General features: G+C 41.6%; 1 protein-coding gene and 1 pseudogene across 1 annotated transcript; both read left to right on the forward strand.

Annotated features, from left to right (window-relative positions):
• The first annotated feature begins 202 nt into the window (after positions 1-202).
• Positions 203-856, forward strand: LOC142433556 (chromatin target of PRMT1 protein pseudogene; annotated as a pseudogene).
• Positions 857-18075: 17219 nt separating this feature from the next.
• Positions 18076-18897, forward strand: LOC142433557 (E3 ubiquitin-protein ligase Siah1-like). Its single transcript, XM_075538406.1, has one exon. The coding sequence runs from the start codon at positions 18076-18078 to the stop codon at positions 18895-18897; it is 822 nt and encodes a 273-aa protein (XP_075394521.1).
• The last annotated feature ends 5176 nt before the right edge of the window (positions 18898-24073 follow it).

The raw sequence follows: 24073 nt of genomic DNA on the forward strand, positions 1-24073 counted from the left end.
GGAGCCATGAGCACATGGACCGACCAAACAAACAGCAAAAACAAAAAGCCTAGCATTTTGTCACTTACACATTTAACTAATTGTCCCCCGTGTTACCTGAAGCCCCTCACCCTCAACTCAGATTCGTCCAGTTCCCAGGTTTCCTGCAACTGCCATGGTGGTTTCTCCAGGAAGAGCTCTGACATCCATTTCCTTTGATTCTCAGGATTTTAAAATGACTGCTTAATCAGCTCTGAACGTTGTGCTAAAAAACATCACCCGGATGTCTCTAAAAGATCTTTACTAATATGCTGAAGAACAAACAGCCAATGACAGCGAATATTCGAATTTCTATGCAGCACCCAAAGCATCTAGCTAGTGTCAGAAACGGAAGACTAGCCCTGCAGATGGAAAATAGACCCTCTGTCCACCAGCAGTAACACTTAGGCAGAGCTTAAAGCAGCACCTGAGTAAGTATAAAGCCTGGGCATGATTGGGCTGGCCCATAGGGGCCCTAACCAGGGAAGTAATCAAAGGACAGGGCCTGTCCATAATGCAGAGAGGCTTTCCCAGAGCAGGACTGCATGGGGGACATGCCGTGAGAATCCTACTGAGGAGTGTGGTGTCACTCCAAGGTCAAAACCTGCTCTGAGGTGGACCAGCTCTGAGGTAGATCCCAGGATGGGCTTAAGAAGAGGTGTTGTTCAAAGTCGTGGAAGTCCTGGGAAGTCAGGATATAATAGGTTGGGGAACAAGGAGCTTTGGGGGCTGAGGAGGCTGAAGCTGTGGACAAGGATGAGGGAGAGGTGCCCCTTCTCGATCTGAGCTGATCAAGGAGCACCTGGACAACCACTTAGATCCCTGCATGTCGAACTGAAAGGGCACTTAAGATGCTGGTTTGGATGCCTACATGGTGCAAACAGACACTGAAACCAATTACTGAAGCCTTTCCACACTCCCCATGAGAGACGTGTGTTGAAGGCACACCTCTCAATAACCTTGGAGATAACAGATGAGAAGAAATTCGACTGCTCGTGGAAGGACTTGTCACAGTCGTCTATAGACTTACTTGCCATGTATTACATTTAATGTATTCCTTTTACTCTTTGATTCTCTGTTGTATGAAACCCACTTTCCTTTGACTGAATTTTATATACTATATATGTAATCCCCCCCCTATAGCTATCTTTGAACATCAGTGTTTGCTGGCCTTGTCGCTGTACCTCCCTCTTCTCTCCTCTGCTTCCCCTCACTTGTTCTATGTTCGGACATGCCAGCATTTCCTTTGTTTATCTCTACACTCCTCACCAGAGATAACAGGAGGAAGAGCCAGTGGGGATGTACTTTACAATCAGCAGTCCTTCCTGATATCTGATTTCTAAATTACATCTCTACATCCCCTTTAATGGACTTAAAAATGTTTGGCCAACCTGGAACTCTAAAAGACACCCTGTTGATTTGATAGTTGAGAAGTCAGCAACATTGACTAAGTAGAGGACAATCTATCACACAGGTGAAAACAGCTCTGAGCTGGTTAGATTCACTGCCAAGTGTGATGCTGACAAACAGTGTGCCCTTTCTACCCTCAACATTTTACTTTGTATCATGTCCAAGAGGGTAATATTAGGTTGAAATGTGCCTACAGGTGCTGCAAAAGGGTGAGAGCCCAGAGAGTCATGGCAAACTAATGGCACACTAACTGCCGGGAAGAGGAGGAGTCAGGAGATACTCATGTTGAAATGCTCTTCTAATGTTTTACTTAAACCCAGTCTCAGGCTCCTCCAGTCATTTTGTGTACCCTATTTCCCTCGAAGGTTTAATTATTTGAAGTCTATATTTTCCAACTGTAACAATTTCAATGGCACCTTGTACTCGTTATGACAAGAAATTATTCTCTCAAATGCAAAAATAATTCGTACACATTTTGGTTTACGTCATTGAATGTAATCCCTACAAAGTTCTATCACTTACTCCCCTTGCTACCTGTGTTTCCTATTGCCATTACCCCTTCTTTCCTATTTCTACCTGCTGTCAGAAAATTTTTCTTGTGCAAATCTTCTTTAGATTTAAGACCAATGATTATTCTAAGCACTGTATACCTCCCCAGTGTTTTTTTTGTTGTTGTTGTTGCTAATTTTCTGTTATCTGGCTAGAAATTGAACTCCTGGGGTGAATTCAGATCCAGACCTGAAGTGTGAGTAGATGCTATATGAGAATTATACCTGTCCCTAACTTATCTGGCATCATTTTATCATTTTATTATATATTTTCTCTCACTCTATCCAGGACTTCTAATGTGATTAATTTCAGAGCAATTGGTACTGGTACCTGGACACTGTCTAGATCTTCTGGTTTCAGAGTATGGAGGTTGATGTTAGTCTATTTAGCTATTGAACTAGCTAAGATTAGTGCATTCAGTTTGTATATATGAGATCAACATGTCTTTGATTTTCCTCACTTTTTTTGTCTTCAGGCAGAGAGAGACCAATATTTGTAGCTAAGATGGCTGTTCACAGCTTTTAAGATCATAGTCAATACTGACTATGGATCTGGTCTGGCCCCTACCATATGGTAACCAACTAAAAGGGGGCGGAGGGGGGAAATAAAGAAGAAATGGGTAGCAGGGGAACAGGGCACTAACCCATCCAAGGGTAGTGTATTGTTTATATTTCCACAGGGAAAAAGAGACCAGACTTCAATTCCGTGCTCCAAGATGTGAGTGCAACATGCCAGCATGGAGTAGGGAACCAGTGGAGAGGTCTGAGGAGCCGGCCCCAACCCCAACTGCTTACTTCTACAGCTGCCCCTCCCCCCAGAAGAATCAATTTCCGAGGACAGCCCTGAAGCCGCAGCTCAGGGAGAGAGACATGTCTGATCAGAGCACACGGGAGCAAATGAAGTGGGAGGAAGAGAAAGTGGAGCACATCATGGCCCACCAAGCCTTGACAATAATATTCCCACTCAGAGCAGCAAATCCACAGAGAAGAGCATATAGCCGCCCCCACTATAAGACATGACATCCCTCACCGACCCATAGCCCTACATGGGACAACACTGGAGACACAGTGTGGGAATTCCACCCGATCTGATCCCACCACACCGAGGCAAAACACTAAGGGCGTGCAACAGAACAACAAAGGAAACAAAGCAATGAAGTCCCCTGAAAATAACAAAAATAGACTTTAGCGCCAGGGCTTGGCACCCCATCAGACTCGACCAGAAAACACTCCTAAAGGCCAACAAACAGTCCTTGAACTAACTACAAGCTTTTGGTTTTGTTGTGCTGTGGGTTTTTTTGTCATTGGATTTTTGTTGTTGTTGTTTTGTTGTATATTGTTGCTTGGTTTTGCTCAGTCTTGTTTTTATGCGTGTTATTACCTCTGCAAGTCTGTCTAAATGAGATAGGCTGGATGAGCCATCTGGAGGAGAAAACAATGGGACCAACAGTTCCAGGGGACATGGGAAAGGGGGAGGTGGGAGAAAAAGAAGTCATGTTAACAAACCCAGAGACAAGGGAACAACAAGTAATCCAAATTGGTGGTGAGGAGGATGTAGGAGGCCTGATAGGGCATAATCAAGGGTAACATAACTCATAGGAATTACTGAAACCCAAAATGAAGGCTGAGCATGATAGTGGGACAAGAGGAAAGTCAAAGGGAAGAGAGGAAAGAGCTGGGATGCAAAAGGCATATATAGAGGTCTAAACAAAGGCATGTACATATGTAAATATATTTATATGTGAGGATGGGAAAATAGATTTATGTGCATAGATTTATGGGTTTAGTATTAAAGCGGCAGATAGACATTGGGCCTCAACTCATGTAATCCCGCAATGCAAGAATATTTTGTTCTACTAAACTGGCATTCCATGATGCTCACCTTCCCAACATGATTGCTGAAGACAAAGCAGGAGCAAAAGCAATTGTGGTGAGGAAAGCTGATCTAGGCTGGCTATCAAAAGATATAGCATCTAGGGTCTTAAAGGTTTGAAGGTAAACAAGCGGCCATCTAGCTCAGAAGCAACAAAGCCCACATGGAAGAAGCACACCAGCCTGTGTGATCATGAGGTGTCAAAGGGATGAGGTACCAGGTATCAAAGAACAAAAATTCATGTCATTGTGAATGAGGGGGAGTGTTGTGTGGAGACCCAAAGTCCATCTGTAGGCAATTGGACATCCACTTACAAAAGGATGATGGGGAGATGAGCCAGTCAGGAGGCAGGGTAGCAACGATGACCCATACAACTTGCCTCTAGCTCCTAAATGCTTCCTCCTCCCCACCTCCCACTTTCATGATCCCAATTCTACCTTACAATCTGGCTAGACCAGAGGGTGTACACTGGTACAGGGAAGAATTGGAAGCACAAGGAATCCAGGATGAATTATCCCCTCAGGACCAGTAGTGAGAGTAGCAATACTGGGAGGGTGGAGGGAGGATGGGGTAGAAAGGGGGAACCAATTACAGGGATCTACATATAACCTCCTCCCTGGGAGATGGACCACAGAAAAGTGGGTCAAGAGAGATGTTGGACAGTGTAATATATGACAAAATAATCATTTCCAAATTATTGAGAGTTCATGACGGTGTTGGCAGTGGGAGGGAGAAGGGAAATGAGGATCTGATACCACAGGTTTACATGGAGAGTAAATGTTTTGAGATTGATGAGGGTAATGAATGTAGAAATATGCTTTATACAACTGATATATGTATGGATTGTGATAAGAGTTGTATGAGCCCCAAATAAAATGGTTTTAAGTGTAAACAATAAGACAAAAAAGGAATAACTAGCATTAGAATTTATAAAAAATATTTAAAGACAGATCAGATAAAAATTTGCCAACAATTTACACATACCATGTAACCAGAAATAGTTCCCCTGGCCTGCTGCTTTATCCATTGGGTTTTCCTATTATAACCGTGTGAAGAATCCCCCCCCCCACCTTATTTAAGGAGACTTTGGAACCCTCTGTTTTCTAGAGTTATTTTTATTCTACTTTAATCTAGATTGTCATGTAGAGGTAGTATTGTGTAGATCTTTAGGGGTTGCCATCTTGAGATTGTGCTATATGTGTTCTGTATTGCAGTATAAACCTAGGATGGATGAACCTATAGGGGCAGCACATAGAAAAAGGGTTTCTGGGGGTTGGGGTGGGGGAGCTTACAGTGGTGATGGGGGCAGTGGTAAAAGGGAGATGATGTCAATGATGCCAGGAAGAAAAGCTATGTGTGGATTCATATTGTGGTAGCAATTGTACAATACTGCTTAACATGATTGAGCTATGGAATAACATGATATATATATTAACTCCCAATTAATATTAAAATAAATATTTAAAACAAAAACAAATGCTGACTGTGTTAGAAACGGTTCTCTAGAGAAAAAAAAACCAGGACACTTATGATTTTAGATAGATAGATAGATAGATAGATAGATAGATAGATAGATAGATAGATAGATAGATAGAAGATATAGGGACTCAGTCTACGGGTTGGGTGTCCCACGGAGAACTACCGTATGCATTCGTGCATAAGCTGAGTTTTTCAGCACATTTTATATGCCATTTTTGTGGTAAAATTAGGTGCCTCAGCTGAGATTTGGGTCTGCTTATATTCAAGTATATATGGTAGTTAAGGCGCACACTAGTCTGATCATCAGAGAGCAAGAAACAGAAGGTCAAGGCTCACAGAGCAATTTATCTCTTTGCCCTTCAATTAATCTGTGATCTTATTAATACCACATGTGCTTATTGGCCAGGTTCCCAAAATAAACCTACCTAGCACAATCCACCCCTTACCAATTTGGCACCTGTACACAATTCTTTAACTATATATAATGTCCAGACATTAATGAATTCACACTTATACTTAACATCAAACATCTGTCATGCATATAAATGAAAACAAACTGAATCTAATTTTATCTGGTACATCATACATGAACAAAGGAAACATTCGATAAGCACATATAAAGAAAATAACAACAATCCTAAACCTCGCTTTTGCAATTGATCACATGGTCTAAACTGATAAGTAGAACTACCTTCTTCTACTACTCATTCTGTATTACCTTTACCCTCAGCAAGCACCTCAGCTGGTTGTGGTTCTTTGCTAGGTGGGGTGACCCAGATTTTCATTCCTGAGGGGCCTGGGTCATTAGACGTCCTGTCTGGATTGGGTTGCTGTAATTTACCATTGGCTTTAATCACAGGGCATGATAGTACTAAGAGACGGCCTTGGGGATCTCCTAGATTTCCAATCATATTCTTCTTTACCTCCATTATGAAGCATCAGTCCAATTTCTCCTTGGTAATCAGAATCAATCACACCACTCAGTACAGTGACACCCTTCCTGACCTGTTGATCCAAAGGTACGAGAAGCCCAAAGTGTCCAGGGGCACCCTCCGCTGCCAGTTCAGTGGAATCCATGCTGTGTTTCCAGGTGGGAGAGTTCCTTCTTTACGGACCAGGACCTCCAGGCCTGAAGCGCATAGTGTTGTTGTGACAGGAAGCAAAAGTGCCCAAGTGTATCACTAGTAGTAATAGTGAGTGGTGCCACGCCAGCTTCCACCTCATGGTTCCTGGACCCATGAATCCTGGCTATTGGAGACACAGTACCATATATTGGCCACTGGTTTAGAGCATATACAGCCTCCTGGAGAACATTGCCCCTGCCCTGCAAGTTGTGGCCACCTAGTTGGTGCCATAAATGTGTCTTTAGGAGGCCACTCCATCATTCTATCAAGTTAGCTTCAGGATGATGAGGAACATGATGTGACCAGTGGATTCCATGGGCATGGGCCCATTGCCACACTGAATTTGCTGTGAAGTGAGTTCCTTAATCTGAAGCAATGCTATTGGCAGAAGCATCCCGTGCAGGGAAGGCAAATCCATACCCAGAGTAGGTGTCTATTCCAGTATGAACAAAACACTGCCCACTCCATGATGGAAGTGGTCCTATGTAATCAACCTGCCATCAAGTTGCCGGTTGATTTCCCCGAGGAATGGTCCCTTATCTTGGATTTAATGTTGATTTCTGCTGCTGGCAGATGGTGTACTCAGCAGTGGCAGTGGCCAAGTCAGCCTTGGTGAGTGGAAGTCCATATTGCTGTGCCCACGCATAACCTCCATCCCTGCAACAATGTCCGCATTGTTCATGTGTCCATTGGGCAATAATAGGAGTGACAGGGGAAAGAGGAGGACCAGTCTCCACAGTACACGGCATCTTATCCACTTTTTTGTTAAAATCCTCCTCTTCAGAGGTAACCCTTTGGTGAGCGTTCACATGAAATGCGATTATCTTTACATTTGTGATCCATTCAGAGAGGTCTATCCACATATTACTTCCCCACGCCTCCTCGTCACCAAATATCCAATCATGTTCCTTCCAGTTCCCCGACGATACAGCCAAGCCATTAGCTAGAGCCCATGAATCAGTATATAATCTCACAGTTGGCCATTATTCCTTCTAGGAAAACTGAATGTCCAGGTGCACTGCTTGAAGTTCTTCCCATTGGGACAATTTCCCTTCACGACTGCCCTTTCGGGAGATCCCATCAAAGAGCTGCAGTGCTGATGCTGTCCAATTACAAGTGTCACCTGCATATCATGCAGAGCCATCAGTAAACCATGCATTAATTTTCTGTTCTTCAGTTAACGTATAGTAAGGGACTCCCCAGGAGGCCATAGGTGCAGACTGGGAGAAAAAAGGTACTGTGACAGGAGTGGAGACTGTGGGCATTTGGGCCACTTCTTCATGCAGTTTGCTTGTCCCTTCAGGTCCTGCTTTGGCCCCATTTCGTATATACCACTTCTATTTGACAATGGAGTGTTGCTGTGCATGTGCAACATTATGGCTCTGTGGGTCAGACAATACCCAGTTCATCATGGGCAGCTCAGGCCTCATGGTGACTTGGTGGCCCATAGTGAGGCATTCAGTTTCCACTAAGGCCTAGTAAGAGGCCAACAGCTGTTTTTCAAAAGGGAAGTAGTTGTCTACAGAGGATGGCAGGACTTTACTCCAAAATCCCAAGGGTCTGCACTGTGTTTCACCAACAGGGGACTACCAAAGACCCAACACTGCATCTCTGTCTACATCTGATACCACTAGCACCATCGGTTTAGATGGATCATATGATCCCAGTGGCAAAGCAGCTTGCAAGGCAGCCTTGTTGCAGAGTCTTTTCTTGTTCTGGGCCACACTCAAAATTGGATGCCTTTGTGTCACTTGATAAATAGGTCAAAGTAAAACACCCAAATGGGGTTGTTTTCTTTCCAAAATCCATAGAAACCCACTAGGCATTGTGCCTCCAGTTTAGTTGGTGGAGCAGGGTGGGTGGCTAGGAGCAGATACAATAGCTTATTCTTCACTTTAGTGGGAATGCCTTGACATGCTTCACACTGCTGGACCCCCTAGAAATCTTACTGTAGTGGAGGGTGCCTGAGTATTTGTTGGGTTGATTTTCCAACTTATTGTACGCAGATGTTGTACTCATGAATCTAGAATCTTAAATACATCCTCCTTAGTGGGGCGAGTCAGTACAATGTCATCAGTATCATTGACTAGTGTGACATTTTGCGGAAGAGACAGGCAAGCAAGGTCCCTTCAGACTAAATTATGGCACAGGGTGGAAGACTTGATGTGCCCCTGGGTGAGAGTTGTCAAAATGTATTGTTGCCCATGCCAGCTGATGGCAACATATTTCTGGTGGTCTTTTCAGACGGGTATTGAGAAGAAATCATTGGTCAGATCAATAGCTTCATATGAAGTACCAAGAGAAGTATTCATTTGCTCACGAAATGAAATCATATCTAGAAAGGCAGCAGCAAATGGAGTCACCACCTGGTTAAGTTTATGATAATCCACTGACATTCTCCAGGATCCATCTTTTTTTTTTGAATGGCCAAATAGGTGAGTTAAACGGGGATGTGGTAGAAATCAATACCCCTGCATCCTTTGATTCTTAGATGGTGGAACTAATCTCTGCAGTCCCTCCAGGAATGTGGTATTGCTTTTGGTTTACTGTTTTCCTAGGCCATAGCAGTTCTAATGGTGTCCACTTGGCCTTTCCTACCATAATAGCTCTTATTCCACATTTCAGGAATCAAATATAGGGTTTCTGCCAGTTGCTAAGTATGTCTATTCCAATGATGCATTTTAGAGCTGGGGAAATAATGGAAAGATGGATTTGGAGGCCCAACTAACCCACAGTGAGTCATACCTGAGCTAAAACTCTATGGATAATTTGAACTCCATATGCCCCCACTCGGCCTGGCCCACCTTCAAAACATTTTGGGTCTCCTGGAATTAGGGTCAGTTCAGAGCCATTGTCCAATAATCCCCAAAATGTTTGATTATTTTCTTTCCCCCGCTGAACGGTCACTCTTGTGAAAGGCTGCAGGTCCCTTTGGGGAAGGCTAGAAGAAAGACTAACAGTAGAAACCTTAGCTGATGTAACAGGGTAATTCTTCAATGGGACCTGGCCTTCCCCCCATTCAAGGGGCTGTGGGTTTGTAAACTTACTCAGGTCTCGGAATGGATTTAGCGGTCCTGCCTCTATTATGCTGTTCACCTTATCAAGCATTCTTCCACCTGTGTAGAGCATGTAAATATTTAGTAGGTTTCCCATGTACTTCACTCCTAGGGACACCATGGCTAAGCAGCCAATGTCATAAGCCCACACAAGACAGTTGCTCTGATTACTACGGACACCTTACTGTCTATTATAACCACATTCATCCTGTATCTGCTGATTCAGTGCTTATACCTGCCCTCTACCATCACAAGGTCCAATCAGCCCCACTGTAGGCAAATGTCAGACTTCACTTAGGGCAGTTCCCACTGTTAATCCTGGTGTACACAAAATAGCAATTACAGGAGTCTTCAGAGATGCTGGGACCCACTTCAAAAACTTGTTCCTTATGGTTGTCGTGAAAGCTATGTGCTCTGAGCACTTCCTTTTTGGGTCTATGGGAGTATCCTGATAAATCCATGCCAATATACAATGTTCCCTAAGCATTTGCATGCCTTCTTCTACAGTGTATGAAAGTAGATCCAGTACTTCAAGTTGGTCTAATCTAGGCCATCTAGAATCCTTTGTTTCAGTGAGCCAACCAAATAAGCAATTAAATCCTCTCTTAACCTCTCTTGCTGAGACATTGAAGGAAGAGTCTGTGCTTAGGGGCCCCATATCAAGAATGGTCTAATGTTACATTCCCTGCACCAGTATCCCACACCCTTAGTAACCATTCCCAGGCTTCTGATTGTACATATTAGAAAACTTGAGCAGACTGTTATGAGCATAGCATTCTTCTTCCTGAGTCATCATCTGAACCTCACCTTTAGGAATTTTCCGCGACTTAATTCTAGTTACTGGTCTTGAGGAAATAATGGGTGGTAGGATGTGTTTCCTGGGGAATCTCAGCAATATCTTGTAAGGCATCTCCCCCAGGTGATGCTTCAGATGCAACCCAACTGCCATTTCAACTTGAACAGTTTGGTTAATCTGCTCAGGTGTGAGTTGTTTTACTGACAGTGGATTAATCCCCACAGGTGGGACGGGTGGATTTATTGGGTGGATAGTGGATTAATCCCCACATGTGGGAGGCATGGATTGGCACAATCTACTCTAGGGGCTCAATAGCCTCCTCTTCTGGATCATCAGCCCATATGTTCTCATTCCATGTTTCTGGATCCCAATTCTTTCTGATTAATGCCCTTCGTTTAATATCAGACACTGTTCTGGCCTTCAATTAAGCTGACACTGTAATTGAACTACTCATATGATGAGACTATGATAGGTAGGTTTATTGTGCCAACATGGCCCATAGACACATGTGAGATTATTAAAGTTGCAGTTTAATTGAATGACAAGGAGATCAATGACTTGGCAAGCTACCTCACCTGTCCATCTCTTGCTTTGTGATGAACAGACCAGTGTGTGGCTGCGTTTTCTGGTTCACTGCCTCAACTTGCGAGCTACAGTACCTGTCGGACACACAACCCGTGGACTTTGTCACTATAGTTTGAGGTTCCTTTGAGACCTGCTTTGCCACACTGCTGGAGTATCACTTGAGCTGGGGACTGTTGGACCCTGTCATCTGGCTGACTGTTGGTGACCTGCGCTGCTGTTTGCTGCCCATGGGTGGACTGCCTATATTGCTCTACAGAAGACTCAGTTGTCTGATTCCTTGACTTACACCCAACAGCCCTCATAAGTTGAAGGACTATCAGTATATTAACTATCTCATGGAAGTGAGTTGAACTGAGCCCTCTTTTTCAATTCTATGGACTAATTAGCTATGTATTTCATTGTTATATATCTATCTATATATCTACAAAATCATAAGTATCCTGGATTTGTTTCTCTAGAGAACCCTAACACAGAGACTCTGGATTTGCTTTTCGGCAATGTCAACTCTATTACCAGAGGAGAGAAGATTCTCCTTTGTAGCACATTCAGAAGCGTGTAGGTCTACTATTTGGCACTTCAAATGGCTTCTGAGGTTCTGAGGTTATCCCTTTCCTTGATCACATTTTCTATTATAAGGAGGACCAGCCAAGCAGCTTCCCTATACTTCTCATCCTAACAAAACTGCAAGAAAATATCAACTACACGATCACCCAGAGCCTCTCCTATCACCAGCACTTCATCTACTGGTGGTGATACTGTGGATATGAACTTTGTGACTTCACACCATGGAATAACACCACCCACTCCAGTAATAGTGACAGACGTATCCATGCATCTAGAGGTAAAGATAGCAATATCAGTGCTGTTAAAGCTAATCAGGCTGGAGAGCCAATTTGAGAAACCCATATTTATGGTCTTCTTTCTCTAAAACCACTCCCAGTACCAATTTGGTTAGGGTTCTCTAGGGGGGAAAGCCCAGAACATTTATGAATATATATATATATATATATATATATATATATATATATATATATATATATATATATATATATACACACACACAGCATGAAGGAATATAACAGCTAATTAGTCCACATAGAAACACAGAGGGCTCAGTTCAAGTCACTTTTGTGGTACAGTTAATATACTAGAAGTCCTTCAACTCATGAGGGCTGCGGGGTCCAATATCAAGGAAGCAGACATCTGAGACTTCCCTAGGGCTATGCAACCAGTCTGGCCACAAGCAGCAAATAGCAGAGCAGGTCACCAACACTCAGCAGCTCAGGAGCTTAGGGAAGCAGGCCTGTATGGGATATCAAACTCAAGCAATTCAAGACCACAGGATCCGACAGCCTCATGCTCAAGTGTTGTATACACCAGCGTTGTGACGTAGGTCTCCAAGGAACCTCACGCTCTAGCGACACAATTCACGAGTTTGCTCTCCCACAGGTACTGTAGTTTGCAAGTTGAGGCAGATAACTAGCTGAACAGCCACACACAGGTTTAATCACCAGAGCACAAGAGGGAGAGAAGCGGGCCTTGCCAAATCATTTATCTATTTGCACTCCAATCAAACTGGGAACTTATTTATCCCACAATGTTTCTATTGGTCAGGTTGGTACAATAAATCTACCTATCGCAATAGTCTTCAAGTGGCAACTTTTCTTAATAACTTTAAGGTCTTTCGAAGCAGGTTTGTCCAATATAATACAAGTAGTCCCTAATTTAGAACAGAGTTCTATTCCAATGACTCCATTTTAAATTACTTCTGATGAATATCTATTTTTGTCATTTTCATTACCATTTTATTATTAGTTTTTTTTATCACTATCTTTGTAAATTTTATCTTTGAGACTTGAACACATTACATATAAACTAATATATGTATTTAAATATTAATACCACACATATAAAATGTATTCTTATGATGAAAAGTTGTACAATACCTCCACTTCTGAAACATTCTGGGTCATCTGAATTATCCCTGTGAATGAGGATGGTGAGTTTTCTGTATGTTTCTTTAGGTTTTTTTTCTTGTTGTTTTGTGATAACATCTCACTGACTCCAAAATCTACTTACTTACTTCTTCAAAGTGATCAGCATTTTGGCCCATGTTTTAAAGCAGCTGAAGTCCTGGATTAAGTTGAGAAAAATGTCCAGCTAATTATTTTGCTGCAAATGTTTCTGACAAGGTTTCTTTTTCTTTAACATTATTCTTTTTACCCCAGTATTTCTTTCCTCTTCAAAACTCATTACGTCCTGTCTGTGATTCCCTTTCCTTATGATATGTGTGTTGTTCCACACTGGGCCATATCTGGTACTAAATTCAGTGTTTTTATCATATAAATTATTTTCCACCTATCTCTTCCATCATATTATTCTGATCAAATTCTCAGGGTGTTTTCAATTATTTACATAGCCCCTGCAGCTATTATCCATTAGTACAAGAAGGAAGATGTACTAATGAAAATATGTTTTGTCCTGTGCTGTTTTTATTTCAATTCCTGCAACTTGAATACATGGTAAATTGGGAAACACCTATAAGTTGTTTAATTTGTTGGCTACTGATTCTGTGGCCATAGGTTACTGATCTAAGTAAAATGAACTATTTATCAACTTCAGTGTTTCCTGCAGTTATTGGGATGCATCCAGTACTTGAGATTTTTTGTTTTCTCCACATTGAGATGTCAATTCATACTGAAGACTATATTCTTTGACTTCATCTGTAAGTGCTTCAAGGAGTTTCATTTTCAGCAATCCACATTGTGTGAACAATTGATAAAAATGTCAATGAGCAGCATTTTTATCACATAACCCAGGAGAAATCCGAACAGGAAAACTCCCTGGCATATTATAGTCAAGATGTCAAAAACAATTACTCCTAAAGGGTCAAAATTTAGAATAACTTCAGATTTCTGAGCAGAAACCATGAAGGAGACAAAGGAGTGATGTATATAGAATATTAAAGAAAAAATACTGTCAACCCGGAATCTTATACACAGCAAAAATATCCCTCAAAGTATATGGAGAAACAAAAGTATTCGAAGACATGCATAAATTAAAGGAATTCACAAAAACAAGACAATCACTCCAAAAAAAAAACCCCAAATCCAAAGAACTCAATGAAGCTCTATGGCCAAAAAAAAATCAACAGCAACAACAACACACAAACTTGAAAATAACATATGGGACAAGTCCTCATAAAACCAACATACAGAAAAACATCCAATGCAATAACATAATATAGGAAAAGCAAATAAGTTAAACACAACATGCATATGCACTCACACACAACATGCACAAATACAAAGCAAAATGATGGTAACAAATAAATAAATTTCAAAATCTCACTGAATGTTTACAAGCTAAATGCCCCAGTAAAGAGCCAGAAAGTAGCAGAATTGATAAGAAAACAAAAACCATCAATATGCTGCCTACAGGAAACACACCCCCAAAAAACACAGACATGAACAGACTAAAAAGCAGAAGCTGGACAAAAACATACAAAGAAAACAGCAATTAAAAAAGCAGAGGTAGCAACATTAATGTCTGAGAAAATAGATTTCAAGGTAAACAATTAATAGAATGATGGACACTACATAATCACAAAGGGAACAATAGCACATGAAGAAATAATTATAATAAACATATATTCACTCAATGAAAGACTTGTGGAATACATCAATCAAATCCTCTCAGAATTGAAAAAGTTTATATCACCTGAATGAGAATAACTAGAGACTTCAATACTACACTCTAAAGACAGAAGATCAAGAAAAAGCTCAATAAAGACACTAAAAGGCTAAATAATATAATCAACAAAATCGGCCTCATTGACATGTACAGAATGCTCCATATCCCCCACATCCCCACAAAAAAACAAAAGAGCCCCAGTATAAGGTTTTCTCCAGCACACATCAAACGTTCTCAATAATGGACCCATATTATGTCACAACGTATGCCTCAACTAATTTTTAAAAATTAAGATCCTACAACCTAGCTACAACCTACAGACCACAATGCTACAAAATTAGAAATCATCATTAAAATAAACAGTAATATAAAGGAAAGCATATGGAACTTGAATAATACAATATTCAAAAGTGATTTGGCAATAAAGCAAATAAAAGAGGAAACAAAAGCATTCCTTGAGACAAGTGAGAATGATAACACAACATATCATAGCAGTCAACAACACATGAAAAACAGGAGAAATTTAAAATCAACACCCTAACACCACACCTTCAAGAAGTGGACAAAGGACAACATAAATCCTCCAATAAAATAAGGAAAGAAATCATAAGGATCAAAGAAGCAACATTATGGAAAACAAGAATGGAATATATCAACAGGACAAGAAACTGGTTCTTTGAATGGATTAACAATATAGACAGATGATCTGCAAATTTAACAAAGGGGAAAAAAAAGACAAGATCAAAATACTCAGAATAGGAGATGGAAAAGATGTCATTACAATACAGCCAAAGGAAATAAGAATAACACAATACTCCAAAAATCTGCATTCAAATAAATTTCACAATCTGGAAGAAATGGACAAGTACATAAAAATACATCACCCACACGAATTAATACAGACAGATATTGAAAAACTCAACACACCCATAACAAAAGGAATAAAGCAGGTCATTAAGAAACTACCAACCAAGAAAGGTCCAGAGTCAGATGGTTTCACAGGGGAATTCTACCAAGTATTCAGAGAAGATCTGACACCAATACTACACAAACTATTGCAGAACATAAGAAAAGGCCAACAAACTTCCAAACTCCTTCTATGAAACCAACATAACACTGAAACCCCAAACCAGTCAAGGATCCCACAGAGATATAAAATTTTAGATCAATATCCCACATGAATATAGATGCAACATTCCTCAACAAAATTCTGGCCAGTAGAATCCAACATCATTTTTTAAAAAAATCACCATGACCAAGTTTGTTCAAAACTCAAAAAATAATCAATGTAAGGGACTCAGGGGAAAATGGTGACTCAATAGGACTCTTCCATTAGGCGCTCCTAATGCCAGACCAGAAAATTGGGAGGTAAGGTGAAGGAAATGGGGAGGTGAAGTCCTGAAATTAGAACTAGGGTACAAGGGTCTCTCCTGAACCCCTTTTTTGAGTGTGATTTCCACTTACACAGCAAATCAAGAATGCTCTAAAGGGGAAGACAGGGGTAAAGAGGTGGTACTGACCAACCCAGTGACAGGGTAGCAAAAAGTGAACCAAAATCAGAGGCAAGGAGGGTGTCAGAGGCCTGGTAGGGATTCAACAAGGGCAATGTAACCGAGAGAAATTGCTGTAACCCAAATGAAGGCTGAGCATATTGGGACAGGAGGAAAGTAAAAGGCAATAGAGGGAAAACCTAGGTGACAAAGGGTATTTATAGATGTCTAAATGCTGACATGTATATGTAAAAACATTTATATAGGAGGGTGGGGAAATATATCTACGTGCATAGGTTTAGAATAAGGCAGCAGATGGACATTGGGGTCCACTCAAGTACTTACTCAATGCAAGAACACGTTGTTCTATTAACTTGCCATCCCATGATGCTTACCTTCCCAACATGATTGCTGAATAAAAATGTGTGCATAAGCAAATGTGATGAAGAACGCTGATGGTGCCGGCTATCAAAAGATAAAGCGTCTGGGGTCTTAAAGGCTTGAAGATAACCAAGGCGCTATCTAGCTCAGAAGCAACAAAGCCCACATGGAAGCAGCATGCCAACCTGTGTGACCATGAACTGTTAAAAGGATCAGGTATCAAGCATTCAAAAAACAAACAAACATATCATTGTAAATGACGGTGAGTGCAGAGTGGAGACTCAAAGCCCATCTGTAAGCAACTGGACACCCCCTTACTGAATGTTTGTGGGGAGGAGATGAGCCAGTCGGGGTGCAGGGTAGCAACGATGAAACATATAACTTTCCTCTAGTTCTTAAATGTTTCCTCCCCCCACTATCATGATCCCAATTCTGCCTTATAAATCTGGCTAGACCAGAGGATGTGCATTGGTACAGAAAGCAACTGCAAGCACAAGGAATCCAGGACAGATGACCTCTTCAGGACAAGTGTTGAGAGTGGCTATGCCTGGAGGGTGGATGGAAGGTGGGGTGGAAAGGGGGAACCGATTACAAGAATCTATATATAGCCTCCTCCCTAGGGTATGGATATCAGAGAAGAAGACGAGGGGAGACATCAGACAGTATAACATATGACAAAATAATAATAATTTATGAATTATGAAGGGTTCATGAGGGAGAGAAGAGGGGGGAGGGAGGGAGGGGGAAAATGAGGAGGCGATATTAAGGGTTCAAGTAGAAAGCAAATATTTTGAGAATGATGATGGCAACAAATGTACATATGTGCTTGACACATGAATATATGTATGGATTGTGATAAGAATTGTACGAGTCCCCAATGAAACGATTTTTAAAAAATCATTGTAATCCACCACATAAAAAGGGCAAAGAATTAAAATCACATGATCATATCAATAGAAAGAGAAAGGTATTTGAGAATATCCAACAATCATTTTTGATCAAAACATTTCAAAAAATAGAATTAGAAAGGAAATTCCCCAATATAATAAAAAGCCATATGCAAAAAACCAACAGCCAACATCACGCTCCATGGGGAAAAATTTGAAACCCTCCCACTTATAACATGGTCCAGACCAGGGTGTCCCTTTTCTTCACCTTAGTGGAAGCCTTAGCTAGACCATCACACAACAAAACCCAGGAAAGACCTCAAGGGATCAACCCATCCAGCTGTCTGCGCGCATGCGTGAGCTCAGGTTGCGCGGGACCACGCCTCCTCATAGCGTGAGCGAAGACAGGCTGGAGGATATTCGAAAGCCTGTGGCCACAGCGGGATGCCGTAGCAGAGCACGCATTCCTGCTGCTTCAGTGGACGTGACCATTGGAACGCATAGAAGCTACAAAGGTCATAGAAGCTTTGACGCCACTAAGGTATTGAGGACTCACTGGCACCGAAGGCCTCAGCAGCACCAGCGGCAGTTGTCCGGAAACCGTGTGTCTGTCTTATTGATCTCAGGACAGAGGAGCGACTGCGCTGCCCACGGCGACAGTGGTTGGCGGCCGCAGTGACCACGGCGCACCTTTGAGCCAGGACTGGCATCTGAAGTGAACTCTCGGCCCACAAAATGAGCCATCACGGGTCTCCACAATTAGCTACAGATGCTCCGGTGACTGACACAGGCATACCCCCATCCAACAGTTTCTTGGTGAGTCTATTTGAATGCCCTGTGTGCTTTGACTCAGCGTTACCACCAATTCTTCAATGTCAGAATGGGCATCTTGTTTGTAGCAACTGCCATCCAAAGCTTGAAATTTGTCCAACTTGCCGGGTTCCCTTGGGCTCTATTCGCAACTTGGCTCTGGAAAAACTGGCCAATGCAGTGCAGTTCCCTTGTAAATATACCTTCTGGGGATGCGAAAGAATTCTTGCGCACACGGACATAGCAGAACACCAAGTGAGCTGTGAATTTAGGTCTTATACGTGTCCATTCCCGGGTGTTTCCTGTAAGTGGATCGGACTTATGAACGCTATGGTGCCACATCTGATGGATCAACATAGGATCGTTACAACCCAACAAGGAGAAGACACAGTTTTCTTTGCTTCGGGCATTCTCCGTCCTGGTACTTTTGACTGGGTCATGGTACAATGTTGTTTTGGATTCAACTTTATGGTTATATTGCATAAAGTGGACAGATATGGCGATCAGAAGTTCTATGCAATTGTACAGTTGATAGGAACGTTTGCACAGGCTCAAAATTTTGTTTATAAACTTGAACTGCATTGCCCTAGGCAGCGTTTGACTTGGGAAGCAATTCCACGATCGCTTCAGGAAGGAATTGAAACAGCCATGATGAGTAGGGAGTGCCTGATGTTTAATAAGAGTGTTGCAAAGCTGTTTGCAAAAAACGGCAACTTAAGCATGAATGTCAGTATTTCCAGGTGGTAAAATGGCCATAAAAGTTGATCAACTTTTTTATTAAAAATGTATTTGATGAATTCATGTTATATGTATATTTTTTTCCTTTCCTTTTAACTGACAAGCCATGTGACGAGCTCATGGACCACTGCTTTTGAGCACTTTGTGAGTCTATACATAGTTCTGCTGTGTTTTATTTGCAGGGGGAGTGTGTGTGTGTTATTTGTTATTCACTTTAGGTTTTCATTAACTTGACTTTTCTATAATTAACTTTCTTTTTAAAACAACTCATCCACATATACCATTCCATATGTAAATAATATCAAGAAGAGTTCTACAATCATTATCACAATAATTTTAGAACATTTTCTTCTTTGTACACATTGTTATTAGTATAATTTTTATTGTGGCATCAATATACACAAAAATATTCTTCTATTCCACAATTTCAATATATATAATTCAGTGCCATTGATTATACTATTAATATAGTACATCTATTATTGATATCTTTCCTAAATTATTCCCCCACCATTAACATAAGCTCAATGGCCCCTAAACAAAAACACTTCCTCCTTCACCCAGGGTAACCATTGATGAACTTTGGTTTCTTTTTTTAAGTATTTCAGTTGATATAATCACCGGTTGTCCACTTCCATAGTTAAGTCTCTTTTAAAAAGAATTGTATATACATTATCACAATCAGTTCTAGTGCTCCCTCCCTGTTCCTCACTCATTGTTTGTTCCCCAATTCCCCTCCTCCTCCCCAATCCCTGTTCCAATAAACCATTGTATCTGTTATTGTCTCTGCATCCACTCCTTCTGTGCTTCATAAAATGGAAAAATAACAGAAACAAAAACAACAACAAAAAACAATAATAATATAAAGATGAAAATCATACCAATGTGAATGGGTTGGGGGCATAGAGAGGAGACCCAATAGCCATCTGTAGACAATTGGACATCTCCTTACAGAAGGTTCACAAGGAAGAGACAAGCCAGTCAGGGTGCAGTATAGCACCAATGAAACATACAACATCCCTCTAGTTCTTAATTCTTTCCTCCCCCATCATTATCATGACCTCAATTCTACCTTACAAATCAGACTAGACCAGAACATGTACACTGCTACAGATAAGAGCCCACAACACAGGGAATCCGGATGGATAAACTACTCGGGACCAACAATGAGAATGAAGATAGCAGGAGGATAAGGGGAAGGTGGGGGGAGACAGAGGGAATCGATCACAAGGATTGACATATAGTCCCCTACCAGGGGGATGAACAAAAGAAAAGTGGGTGAAGGGTGACATAGGACAATGTATAATATGAAAATAATAATCCATAATTTATCAAGGGTTCATGGGGGAAGGGGGGAATGAGCTCTCATCAAGGGCTCAAGTGGAAAGAAAATGCTTTGAAATGATGATGCCAACATTTGCACAAATGCGCTTGACACAATGGATGAATGTATGTATTATGATAAGACATGGAAGAGCCCCCAATAAAAGTATTTAATTTTAAAACGAGTAAGATAGAAAAGATCACCAAGATTATTTACAAAAGCAAGAAATATTTTAACCTAGAGCTGTGTTTCTCAACCTTCCTAATGCTGTAACTCTAATACAGTTCCTCATGTTTGGTGATCCCCAACCACAACATTATTCTGTTGCTACTTCATAACTGTCATTTTGCTACTGTTATGAACCGTAATATAAATATCTGATATGCAGGATGTATTTTCATTGTTATAAAGGGAACATAATAAAACATAGTGATTAATCACAAAACAATATGTAATTATATATTGTGAAATATTTATTTCTAATTACAAATAAATGAAATTTTGTCTTGAAGCATAGTTTTGCATGGGTAACCATCTTAATATAACAACAGTAAACTACATTGCTAGATTTTGCGACACTTTGAGTAAAATTCCAACGTCAATGGGAAGGTTGAGATAGAGGAGCAGTGTTTCGTTTCCTAAAACCATTGGAAATATGTGTTTTCCGATGGTCTCAGGCAACCCCTGTGAAAGGGTCGTTCGGCCCCCAGAGGTTGAGAACTGCTGACCTAGAGCAAATTAAGGTACGGTCAAGAGGGAGGTCAATTGATCAAGTATATCTCATGATATCCACCATCATCAAGCTTGCCGTAATCTCTGTCTAATAGTAATGCCGTTTAGTCCCTCACCTGTGGCCTGCGCAGATCTGGCAGAGACTTAATCTGAATAGATAGTCTGCAGAGGGATTGGGGCTCCAACTATCCTCCATAGCCTTGGGTGCTTACAATTTAAGCTCGGATACTTTTCCCTTCATAATATTTGGATTTTGTTATTGTCATCTTCGGATCACACAGGCTTGTATATTTCTTCTATGTGGATTTAATTGACACCTTAGTTAGATGGATGCTTGTTTGAATACAAGGTTTTTTTGTTTTGTTTTACATTTTATTAGAGGCTCATACAACTCTTATCACAATCCATACATATACATACATCAATTGTTTAAAGCACATCCGCACATTCCTCGCCCTCATCATTTTCAAAGCATTTGCTCTCCACTTAAGCCCCCCACATCAGGTCCTCTTTTTTTTTCTTAGCCCATATATCTGACACCAAAGACCCTAGACACTATACCAGATGTAGCCGGGCACCATCTGCTTTCTTAACCACGCTTTGCTGCAGCACCCTTATCTTCAGTGATCTCTTCATGAAGGTGAGTGTCGAGCAGGGCCATGTTATATGAACTAGCTGTTCTTGAATTGGGGCTGGAATTAAGTGAGGCTAAGTGAGCCAGACCACAGTGAGTTGACCAGAACTCGACCAGATGAAAAGATTTTTGAGCCCGGGAACTGGTACATATTGTTGCTGACTTTCTGGATGTCCTGTCCTGATTTGACTTTGCTTATATACAGACTTCACAAAGTTCCAACTAGAATGAAGATTCTTCATGCCCAAAAGCATGATTGTCTCCTCAGAGCACTGGGTGGATATAAGTGGGCAGTTTAGAAACTGGACACTCAAAATTGGGGATAATGGCATGATGTGGTTGGCTTACAAATTTTCATAGGTGGGGGAATATATTCATAAGATTATAGGATTAAGGTGTGGGTGTTACTTAACTGCAATTGTTAAGCTAAATAATTGTGTACAAGTGCCAAGTTGGCAAGGAGTGGTTTGACATAGTTAGGCTTCATTGTGTCAACCTAGCCAATAAACACCTGTAGGATCAACTAAAGTGTGGAGAGAGAAATGACTCAGTGAGCCTCACTTTTCTAGTTCTCTGTTCTCTTGCTTTCTGATGGTCAGACCACGGTGCAGCTGCTTGCTTCAACTGGCAAGGCTCACTTCCTGAAAGACATCCCTGAGTAGAAGCCATATGGACCTACACTGATGCAGCCCTGGGTACTAAAGCAGCAGTGTGAAGACCCCTGCCAGCGCCGCGATGCTTACATGCTCACAGATTTGGCTTTCATCCTGCAGTCAGTGTCATTGTGTGTGTTTTGTGAGATGGAAGAGGACTTTGTACTTTGGTGTCAGATATATGGGCTAATGTTGGACCTATGGGCTTCAACAGCACTGGGTTGGGATGCTTTCTTAATGTACACTTACCTTTTATATAAAACTCTCTCTTACACATAAGAGTTTCTATGGATTTCTTTCCCTAGTTTACCCAGACTTAACACAGATGCCATGTCCATGGATATGCATTCTGTAAGTCTACGAATGGTAGTTTTGGCAGAAGCATGCGTGCAGGGAAGGCAAATTCATATGCAGAGTAGGTGTCTATTCCAGTAAGAACAAAACACTGCACCGACCATGACAGAAGTGATCTTATGTAATCAACCTGCCACCAGGTTGCTGGTTGGTCTCCTTGAGGAAAGGTCCCATATCTTAGACTCAATGTTGGTTTGTGCTGCTGGCAGATGAGGCACTCAGCAGTGGCAGTGGCCAAGTCAGCCTTGGTGAGTGGAAGTCCATGGTGCTGTGCCCATGCATAACCTCCATCCCTGCCACCATGTCCACTTTGTTCATGTGCCCATTGGACGATGACAGGGGTGGCAGAGGAAAGAGGAGGACTAGTTTCCACAGTGCGTGTCATCTTATCCACTTGATTGTTAAAGTCCTCCTCTTCAGAGGTAACCCTTTGGTGAACATTCACATGGGACATGATTATCTTTATTTTCTTGGTCCATTCAGAGAGGTCCATCCACATACCTCCTCTGCAGACCTCCTTGCCACCAATATTCTAGTCACATTCCTTCCAATTCTCTGACCATCCAGTCAAGCCATAAGCCACAGCCCATGAATCAATATGCAGTCTCACATCTGGCCATTTCTCCTTGCAGGCAAACTGAACAACCAGGTGCACTGCTCGAAGTTCTGCCCATTGGGAAGATTTCCCTTCACCACTGTCCTTTAGGGAGATCCCAGGAAGGGGCTGTAGTGCTGCTGTTGTTCACTTACGTACGAGTGGCACCTGCATACTCTGCAGCGCCATCTGTAAACCAAGCATGAATTTTATGTTCTTCAGTTAAATTATTATAAGGAAATTCCCAGGATGTCATAGGTGTAGACTGGAAGAAGGAAGGTACTGTGACAGGAGAGTAGACTGTGTGTATTTGGGCCACTTCTTCATGAAGCTTACTTTTACCTTCAGGTCCTGCTCTAGCCCAATCTCGTATATACGACTTCCATTTAACAATGATGTATTACTGTGAACATCCAGCTTTATGACTTTGTGGGTCAGACAATACCCAGTTCATTATGGGCAGCTCAGGCATCATGGTGACTTGGTGGCCCATGGTGAGGTGTTCAGTCCAATAACACGCCAACATCTGTTTTTCAAAGGGGAAGTAGTTGTTTGCAGAGGATAGCAAGACTTTACTTCAAAATCCAAATGGTCTATGCTGTGATTCAGCAGGGGTCTGTCAAAGGCTCCAGACTGCATCTTTATCTACAAGTGACACTTCTAGCACCATTGGGTCAGCTGGATCATATGGTCCCAGTGGCAGAGTAGCTCGCACAGCAGTCTGACTCTATTACAGAGCCTTTTCTTGTTCTGGGCCCCACTCAGAAATGGAGCTCTTTCATGTCACTTGATAAATAGGTTGAAGGAGAACATCCAAAGAGGTACACTAGGCATTGTGCCTCCTGTTTAGTTGTTGGGGGTGGGGGATGCAATATTTTTTCTTCACTTTAGTA

The sequence above is a fragment of the Tenrec ecaudatus genome, chromosome X, assembly GCF_050624435.1.
Source record: "Tenrec ecaudatus isolate mTenEca1 chromosome X, mTenEca1.hap1, whole genome shotgun sequence".
In the NCBI taxonomy this organism is placed as follows: Eukaryota; Metazoa; Chordata; class Mammalia; order Afrosoricida; family Tenrecidae; genus Tenrec; species Tenrec ecaudatus.

What these genes read in the sequence shown, in the direction of transcription:
- LOC142433557 (XM_075538406.1), top strand. Translation starts at nt 18,076, where the DNA reads ATGAGCCATCACGGGTCTCCACAATTAGCTACAGATGCTCCGGTGACT.